Source organism: Heloderma suspectum, chromosome 3, assembly GCF_057233095.1.
Source record: "Heloderma suspectum isolate Gila_16-S chromosome 3, 16-S_ref, whole genome shotgun sequence".
In the NCBI taxonomy this organism is placed as follows: Eukaryota; Metazoa; Chordata; class Lepidosauria; order Squamata; family Helodermatidae; genus Heloderma; species Heloderma suspectum.
The window spans coordinates 258,122,326-258,132,455 of NC_139460.1; the positions used below are offsets into that span (position 1 = coordinate 258,122,326).

General features: G+C 41.9%; 1 protein-coding gene across 2 annotated transcripts in view; it reads right to left on the reverse strand.

Annotated features, from left to right (window-relative positions):
• The window catches only part of PDCD11 (programmed cell death 11), a 42,216-nt gene extending 32,259 nt beyond the window's left edge, over positions 1 to 9,957 (reverse strand). For both annotated transcript variants that reach the window (XM_084846417.1, XM_084846416.1), the window contains exons 1-9: positions 9,875 to 9,957; positions 7,393 to 7,507; positions 5,579 to 5,710; positions 5,124 to 5,291; positions 4,390 to 4,551; positions 3,106 to 3,229; positions 2,490 to 2,671; positions 874 to 981; positions 442 to 648 (exon numbers count right to left, since the gene is read on the reverse strand). In XM_084846417.1, coding sequence (XP_084702543.1) covers positions 442 to 648; positions 874 to 981; positions 2,490 to 2,671; positions 3,106 to 3,229; positions 4,390 to 4,551; positions 5,124 to 5,291; positions 5,579 to 5,710; positions 7,393 to 7,497 — 1,188 coding nt within the window. In that variant the 5' untranslated portion in view covers positions 7,498 to 7,507; positions 9,875 to 9,957. The remainder of the gene's footprint in view (positions 1 to 441; positions 649 to 873; positions 982 to 2,489; positions 2,672 to 3,105; positions 3,230 to 4,389; positions 4,552 to 5,123; positions 5,292 to 5,578; positions 5,711 to 7,392; positions 7,508 to 9,874) is intronic.
• Between the last annotated feature and the right edge of the window lie 173 nt (positions 9,958 to 10,130).

Here is a 10,130-nt window from a genome sequence, read left to right on the forward strand (position 1 = left end):
AAATAAAGAAAAAGTTCTAAAGATTAAATCCAAGTAATTTTCTACCTTACTATTAACCCTACTGTAACCTAAGACACATCAAGCCCCAGTGGCTTGATTAGTGACCAGATTCCACCTTCCAATATGAATCACAATGTGATAACATACATTCACCCAAAGGGTTTTATCTGCATACATACTTCATTGTCGGTATATAACCAGTGCCATCATACTGCAAAAGAACCTAGAAAAACTAACTTCTAGCTCTTCTGGATCCTCAATACCTAGCCTAGCACAATTCAAGACATCACAGAACACATACATTTGACAGATGCTAAGTGACTATTTAACACTCACTCAGTAATAGGTAATGTGTTGACCTGCTCTTCTATATGTGACATATAGGATGGTTTGAAGAAATCGTCCCACCTAACAAGGTACAATCAGCATCAAGTAACTTACACGTGCAAAAGCTAGAGTGCCATCATCCAGCATAAAGGTGGCACCAGTCTTTTTCAGAAAAGTCTGCACTCTTGAGTCTGCCACTACCGTGCCTATCTGATCACTGGAAAGTTGGCCAAGCTGAGTGCCAGGCTGAAGGAAAACTGGGCGCAGGGAGAGGCGTATTGCCTTGGAGGTGGGATTGTTGGAGAGAATACAGGCTTTCACCTGGATGGGAAAAAAAAAGTGGGAGGAAAAAAAATATGTATTTTTGAAGAGATTGCTAGGTTACCAGCCAAATACAGAATATGCTGAGAATATTACCTTTACCTTACATTCTAGCCCCCATGAGTGTGGGGAAACAGATTAGAAATAAACCCATTCATTTCATAGTTTGTCCAAGCCTCACAACACCACCTTACACAATTTAAGACTTGCTGTAAAATCACTTACCATCTGACCTGGTGAGTAGTTTCTTGTTTTTGGAGAGCCCATGTGCATGAAGTCCACAATTCCAGTAAAGGAAGAGAGAAAACTTACAGAAATCCCAGAAGGAGTCACCTGGAAAAATTCAGAGGGAAACAAACCTTCTACTGACTGTAAAATTAAATAGAACTCCCCTGATAGACTTAGATAAAGCTTGAGCTCTTAAGGGCACAATCCTACACATGGCTGGCTAGGGAATACTGGGAGCTGTAGGACTTTTTTCTGTCTAAACATGCGTAGGATTGCACCCTAATATGGTTTTCAAGGTATTTACTTGTTGTCTATTTTCGGATGGTTTATCAATTTAGCTTTATTAATTATTCTCTTATTGATATTCGCCAATAGGGAAGTGTCTTATTGTGATGTGTATTACTGAGTTTAATACATTACATTTTAACAAGAGAGCTAGATGATGAAAAAGTTTCACACACAGGTTCCTAGGAGAACACACCAAAAAGGGTCCATTTTACATCTATTCTTATATTTTCATTAATCCCATTGGTCTCACTGGATCAATTTACAGCTGTTTTCATATTAATAATTCACACTGATGGGTAGTCATCACCTGCCTGTATCTAGCATGATTACTGTGGGTATAAAACAAAAATGGAACTTATGGCATAGCTGGATGTGCCCAGAACTAGCAAGTGACATGGTTTCAAAAGCTTAGTCTGTTGGCTTCCAAACAAGAGTTCCCATCACCTGTTGGACAGCAGCTGCTGCTTCAGGCAGCAGATTTTGAGCTTAATTAAAGATAGCAGAGTTTAGAGACAAAGATCTGACCCATGAGGTACAATCAGCTTGGAAGTTCTCCTGCATAAGCCCCATTGAAATGGAGGGAAGATGTGAAGGAGCATGGTAGCGTTCAGTACCATTTCTTTTGATAAGATTTACATGCCAGAACTTCCTGATGAACAGAGTGCCCTATGTTAATTACTAGAAAGAGGGTGCTATTTGGATTTTCTGCCTCGGATACAAAAATGCTTTGGGCCAGCCACGCTGCTCAATAAAGATTTTGTTGCTGTAGTACTCTGGAAGAGTTCTCCATTGCTAACTATCAGTAAGATCAAAGCAGAGTGAAGGTGTCTCTTGGTCAGAATGCAGACATATAAAAGGGAAATTTTCTTCCATGGGCAGCGCTCCTGAGCAATACAGGAAACGCTGTGCTCCTCTCCCCACTTTCCCAGATCTGGTAGGCATTGGGCAGGACACATTCTTGTATTGCTCTCTGGGAAAAAAAATCAAGTGAGGCCCATGTGAATCCACCCTCATTTCTAATGAAATTAACCTAGAATTGATGGGTCATAATTGTCTCCACCTCCCATGGGAATAAAAGAAAGACTTGCAAGAGGTAGAGTCTGCCTTGTACCCTATCAAACACAATCTGCTGGACACATACATTAGGATAATGGCAGACGTTTACTATTTAGACCACTGGCATAGACCATTGGTGGAATGTTCTTAAACTCAGTATTGCTGAGTTATGGAATTCCACTACACACCTGTCAAGACAGCAAACTCAGAGAGGGTGGTCTTTGTCCTGCAACCTTATTACAATAGCACATTAGTAGATAATGGTTTACCTCTTGAACCTGGGCTTTCACCACCAGCCCAGGTAGCAAATTGCTGAGTGACCAGTTTTGTTCTTCTGTGGCGATGGCTGCAGCAACCTCAGACTTATTGATGGACATGCGGATCATCCTCCCACTGTTCTTTACTTCTTCAATAAGGCAGTTCAGGTATTGCCCTATCTTCAGTTCAGTCCCTACAAGCCCAGCAAACGCAACTATAATTTCTCATCGCCAGAACTTTTCCATCACTTTTCTGTCACTATGACTACATTTCCTTGCACCTGCTAATCCTTGAATTTGTTCACTGGCTTCACACTTTCATCACATTAAAAAAAGAAAAGGAAAAGCTTTTCATCCTAGAATGAAATATTCTAGTTGCACAAATCATCTTCATTGGATAGACTTTGTATGTAAAGAGCTGCTTAAACAATAGAAGATGAGCAAGAAAATTAGCCGTATAAATAGCTATCGTACTATCTGCGCTGGAATGTCACAAAAACACACCCAGAAACACTGGCAATGAATTCTATGTCTGGTCATTTCCAAATCTAAAGAGTTCTGTAATTTTCCAAACCACTCATTTCCTCCATGCACAGTCTTGCACTCAACACTCTAAGCGTAGTTATACCTTTCTTGGTTGACTGGAGGTAACCTTGGGCCTTCTGACGAGGTAGAAAAGCTTTTGCTGCATGGACGCCTATGTCAATAAGGTAACCATGATCTTCCACGCTAGAAATGCATCCAGAGAGCAGCTATATGGAGAAGAAGAGTTAATTTAAAAGGGGTTTTCTCATCAGACTGCTCATTGTTCCTCCTCCCTCCTCAAATGCTCTATGTTTCCGTGAAAAGGAACATGTCCTTAACTCCTCCAAACTGGACACACACCCTTAATTTCTTGAAGCCATAGTGACTGCAGAGCAATAAGTGAACCATACAGTCAACCCAGCCCTCCAGAGGAAAATTCTCAATATCTCATCAAGCAAGCAAGCATGAAAAGCAAATATTCCCTTTGCAGTAGCAAGGAGGCAGAGCAGTTAGTCCAATATGACATTAATCAAGAAGGAAAATGATAACCGGTGGTATTCTACTCTCTAAACCTCACCACTGTCCAATTTAAATTGTAGAAGCAGCAGAGATCAAAGCTATTTGTCCTCCCCATGCCATCCCGCAACTCTAATTCACAAGTATTGTGGCTCCTCTGCTTTTGAAAACTATATATAATACCTTTCCCCAAACTGTAGTTAATGTATTAACTACAATTCCCTCCAGGTATGGCCATGTTGGCTGGTGATGGGAGTTGTAGTCCACATCTCGAAGGCACCAGGATGGGGAAGGCTGGTCTATAAAGAGAGCAAAACTTGTGCAAGTGCAGCTTCTGCCAGTACCACAGTAGTAGGACAAAAGCATCTGCACCTGTTGAAATTCTACCCTCTGCATGTCTATTAACAGCACCAGAACTCTTTCCACATCAGATCTGGAAATCCTAAGGAATGGGTGATCTGCTTTGATATCACCTTACGTTGCCAGGTCCCCCAGCTGCGGAGGCTAATCAAGTGAGAACTGTGGGACAGGTCATTTCCATGGAACCCCCTCCTTAAGTCTGTACGCCTGGCAGATGGATGACTTTTTGGCATCAGGTAAAAAAAAATTAATTTACCTAGGCATTTTAATTCAATACCTTCTGTTTTTATTACTGCTACTCTGAATGGTTTTGAGCTTTCTGAATTTTTATAGTTTACACTGTAAAATTTAAACTTGAACTTTTACCCACTTGTTACCTGCCACTGTGTTGTTGTGGCTTGTAATTTTGGTTTGCTTAATTGTCTGGTTTTTGTCAGCTGCCTTGAACAGTTTGGGAGAGTCAGGATACACGTTTATTGAATAAATAAAATAAACTCATGATGTTTCATACCATGCCTGGTTTCAGAGATGTAGCATTCATTGCCTTGTTGACATCTTTGGGGTTAATCGTGAGCTGTATACTTTGACGTCCTGCAGCCGTCTTCTCCACACCAACCACAGCACATCTGAGCAGCATTCCTGGAGAGAACAGGTCTGAGAGAGTGTTCAGATCCTGAAAAAGATAGTTCAAGGGAATGGAAACCAAAATAATGATATCCAAACATCAATAGTGATATTTAATCACTGACTGTGAAACTTCTACTAAATGAAAAGTTCTACCATAAGCAATGCAATGGCTTCTTTGAACATGCCATGGAGTACACTGATGACAGAGCGGGCTGTGATACAGCCATTTAAAGCTTATTTTCTCCATAATATGGAAGGCAAGCTAACTTGACATTACTGACAGATGCTATTCCAGACTGGAATTATAACAGATGTATCACAGTCAAAATTGGGATATGATAATTTCAGTGGGCATTCTGTGATCTTTGTAAGCATGCAAAACACTAACATATACCTATAATAATATGTGGCAGAATATGAGAAGTGTTGTATTAGCAGACCCAAATGTAGATTTACTATCACTTAGGTCTTCTATAATGTCCTTCCAGGGCAGATCCTGCAGGGGAAAGCACACAATAGAACAGGCAAGAGAATGGCCTGTTGAACAGAAAAAATCTGCTGCTTTGTTGGTAATTGCAGAATTTATCAACCAGCTCCATAATACACACCATGTCTTACCTCTAAGTGCTCATCTGTAGCCACTTGCTTATTTAGCATTTTGTTGTAGGCATCACATATGCGTGTCACTTGCACAAATCCACTGAGCCCATTTGGTAAGCTGATCACCAGCTCAAATTGGTTAGACTCTTTTACACATCCTAAGAGCAGTATCCCCTCAGTGAGAGACTGTTTAAAAACAAGCACACAGTAATGAACAATCATCACAGACACACTTTTCTCAGGTGTTTTCCCTACCTTCCTTGGTAGGGAAATTTAAGAAATGACTAGAAGCTTAACATTAGACCCAAAACAAAAAGTGGGAAGAGGAAAATCACATCATCCCCCTTCTACATTATCACATTATGAATTAGTTCTCAAAATCACAATGACAGATCTACTATGGATTCATACAATTTGAAACAGTACTATTTATCAGTGTAACAAACAAACCACAACACAAACTATGGACTAACCTCAGCTGTCAGAAGTTCAAAATCCTTAGTACCAGGTTTTACAACAGCTTTCTTCTCAATCTTGAGTTTTTTGGGCTTTGCTTGATCTTGATGTTTTTTCTTTCTTTTCTGAGTTACCTCTTCATGTTGTGTCTAAGACAGATTTTTTTTTAAAGACATTAACGTTTTTTGAAAGGACACTTCATCAATGCAAACTACAGGAAACCCAAGTTGAAGAGAATTTAAATTGGAGAAGATTATGGCTCCATACAGACATAATATTAACCCATAGTGCTGCAAGAACAAGCCAGCTTGAGTGCTCCCAGACTTCCCTCTAGCACTCACCAGAGGAAGAACTTGGAAGCAGCTGCTTCCTAGCTTAAATTAAACACAGTTTGCTGTGGTTCATTTAAGCTAAGGTTTATGGAAACAAGCAAAAAATCAGAAACCATGGTTTGATCCTGGCTTGTTTAAAAAATTTAAAAAACATCAATGACAAAAAACCCACAACAAGCTGTGGTTAGTTTAAGCCAAGAAATAGAAGCTTTCTGTCCCCTCTTCTGGAAAATGCCCAAAACGTGAGCAGGCTTGTTCCCATAATGTTAAGCTGTGTTTTAGTATTACATCCAAACTGGGCTGTAATCTTCTCAATTAATGTGCCCAGACTGTCCCCAATGAAGTTTAGATAGAAAACATGCATGGTCTACAGGGATAAAGGCTAATGTTTTCATTAGAGCACCACATTTTTCAGCCATCATAAACTACAGGAATCATTTCTGAGTAACTGCAGATGCACTTATAGACAATCCAAATGACATGCTCTTTTCTCTGCATGAAAGTGCTCTTATGGATCATCAGAGAGCATCATGCAGAGAGGATTTTGAATATCTGAAATGAGCCAAGTAGCGGGATGGACTGTATTCAGGTTTTAGGTCAAATGCTAGACATAAAAAAACACACACAGACACAACAAACCTGAGGTTAGCATAGAAAGATGTATTTGTTCAACAAGTGAGCATTGTTTGGCTAACTGAAAAGCGACTCAGATCTTGAAATCCAACTAGCACACATGTAGATTTCTCACCTAACAGTGTACTAATGTTCCTGGGGTTAGTTAAGCCCATGGCTGCATGTTTTGGTGAATTTTCATTATAAACCCTTAGCTCTTCAACTAGTTTGTGGCGCAACACCCCTTTTGAAGATAGCATATTAAACAAAACAAAAAATAGTGTAATTTTCTGAACAGTCATGATTCGCATGCGTTACACTCTTGGAAATCATCAACATGAAATGAGAGAAATAAATAATCTGGGCATTACAACTACAGAGTACAATGAAATTGTACAAGGAGTAACTTTGGCCATCACCTATCTCTGTCACTTCTTTAATTTGAACTCATGTTATCAGGTTTCAAACGTCACCAGAAGGTTTCAACAGATAAACCTAAATAATTAGTTATCTATACCACAAAACCATCAAAGCTCCATACTACAACAAAGTGTTTAAATTCAGTGGGAAACATATTTGTTTATATATAAGCACATTTCAATTCTGGTCTTCAATCATAAAGGGTTCCCAAAGAGGCTAGCAATTCATAATCAATTATCGCTATGAACAATGCCAACGCATAAATTCAGGATCCTAGCTCACTGGTAAAGTACATGCTCTCCATGCAAAAGGTCCCAGGGTCAATCCTTGGCATCTCTAGTTAGAAGGATAGAGGTGAGAAGGCTGGTAAACATTCAGAATAATAACTTAAGAGAACTGCTAGTAGTCAGACTACTGGGCTAAATGATTCAGTAGAAGGCAACTTCACATGTTCATTATTTGCATACTTTGAATAAATTATCCTGATCTACTATTGGCTGTCTGGTGGCTTTTCCTTCTTGTCCTTTCTTCTGTGTGCCACCTCGAGGGAAATTCTCTTCTACAGATGACATGGTTGTCTTTCTGTGAGAAAAACAACAAAATTATTTGCACCTACAAATTGCATCCATAAGGGCAAAATCAACACACATACACATTCTTTCATTTGTAAAGGGAAAACATCAGACCACAGGAATATAATAAAAAGTTGTACTTTTGACAATGACTCATCACCTAAAATAAGCTAACTTTCCTGAAGGGGTTATGACACCCTTAATACAGCCTTGCCCAATATGGCATGCTCCAGATGTGTTGGACTACAACTCCCAGCATTCCTCAGCTAGCATGGCTGGATGGGGATGCTAGGAGTTGTAGTTCAACACATCTGGAGGGCACCAGGTTGAGGAAGGCTGCTTTAACTCATGCAGTCTATGCCACTGGTCATCAAATGGCAAAACATAATCCAGATTGTGCCCTAAGACAAGATGGGTCACACCAGTGGCACCACAATTAAGTTTCGAGAGGCGAAAGATGCAGGGAGAGAGAACGGGTAAGTCTACACAACAGAGGTTGTTTAACAGCACTTTCTTCTTCCCAAGGAACTGCAGTTTTGTGATGGGTGAATTTTCAGTGCCTTGCCAAGCTAAAATTTCTAGAATTCTTTGTGGCAAGCCATTACAGTCAAGCCGATATACAATAAATATAAATTTTATGTGCATATATACCCAGATTAGGAACTCGGAGACTTTCGATATTCCTGCACCCTGCCGGGCTGAAGCCGGCAGGGTGGGAGAAGCGGCAGAGGTGACCTTCACCTCCCTGTCCTCTGTCTTTGGTGATTTTTGCTAGATGGGCTGTTCAGCCCAACTAACAAGGCTGCTTTGGAGGGAGAGGGAAGAAGGCTAGAGAAAGCTCAGGATATCTTGTATCCTGGCCTCACCGGTCTCCTCTCTTCTCCTCCCCACCCATCGGAACACCTCATTTCCTCCTCCTCCAAGGTTGCTTTTCCAGCCTCGGAGGGCAGCCAGCGGAGTTCTTTCTGTGTCAGCTGCGAGGGGGCAGGCTTCCAAACGCTGTCTCCAACCTTGTAAGGGTTTTTCAGAGCTATTGTCCCTGAGATGCTCTCCCAGGAACCATAGGATTGCTCGATTAAGCTACTATTCCATGTTACCATGCCCTGTCAGGAGCTCTAAACTAAGCAAAGATTTTAACCTAGGTTCTCCAAACCCTGCACCATGCATTGTACCACACCTACCCTATTTGATCTGCTACAACAGGTGTGAGGAACGAGATTGTTTTCAAAAGCTCCTCCCGGCCCCAGCTAACTCCCAAGCTGGTTTCACTCCTCCTGTGCCTTGGGGAAGGCGAGGAAGGAGCAAAGCAGACTCAGCCACAGTCTGAAAGAATGCTCCTTGAAGTTGCAGGAGAATCCCAAGAATCTCCTAATTGGGAAAAGGAGAGGGAAGTGAAGCTGATAGAGCCTTGAGGCCACAGCTCAGTTGCTCTCCCTTCTGAGTGGGTGGGTCCTTGGGGAAGGGGAGGAGTCTCAGCCAAGGATCCACAGGCTGGCCGGGTGGGCTGAATTTGGCCCATAGACTTGAGGTTCCCCATCCGTACACTACAGCAAGACAGGACAAAGAAGCTAGTCCTTTCTGTGTCCTTAGGCAACACTTCTGTATAGGGCTGCTACTTCTAGGCATTCAGTAGCTACATAATGAGCAGATACCAATAAATACAGTTTTCCCAACTGCTCTGCCTGGAAGAAGGCTCACTTCTTGATTTCTGTCTGACAGACACAGAACTTCTGTCGTTAAAAAAAGATGGCAAATAAATAAAGCGGTAATTTACAAACCTTAGGTAGCGCTAAATAAAAGATCCCTGTTAGGGAACTTTGCTTCATTAACACACAAGAATTTAAATCCAAGTTTCCCACATGTCTAGCCATGATGGGATTTGGTGTGTGTGTGGGTGGGCCGTTTTTTTCCTTTTGGGTTTGGATTTTTAATGCAGTTACCAAAGCAGAGTGGAAGTGGGGGCAGATGAAGAGACAGGAGGCAAGAGACACAAACTTCAGTAGGAACGACGGACACACTCCCTCCCCCAACCCCAACTCCTGGTGTAACATGGGGAAGGCGGGTCCCCGTCAGATTTTCAGAATTACAGCCTTCCCCTTTCTTTACAAAACTTCATCAGCCACGTTCCCTCCAGAGTCTTGCATGAGGGATCCAGTAGTCATCAAAAAACGGGGTTGGGGTGGTGGCAGGCATTCTAGCGCCGACGATGCAGCCCCTCTGCCACACGGGCTCTCCATCCAAGAGCTCAACACGTGCATTCCACTGTGCCTTTTCTCTCAGTGCCCAGATCGGCCAGCTGCTTCTCCTCAAGCCAAACTCCCTTCCTTCCTATTCTCCCTCTTTCCCAGAGAACTCAGCTCCCACCTGCCACACTTACTTAATTCTGTCGCACGCCCGATGCAGACACCATTTGCTCCATAACCCGGAAACAAAAACAGGATGGGGAAAGGGCAACAGGAAGCATATTCTGTAGGCACCCAGCAACCATAGATCTGTAGAACAGTTAGGTGTCACAGAGGGGAAGGGAACGGTAATTTGACGAGCACGTCGATTACCCAATCAGTTCCGCCTTATTCGGTAGTTGGCGTGTCCAGCTAATCAGAGACAAGAGGAAGGACTGCCGATTGAGCGTC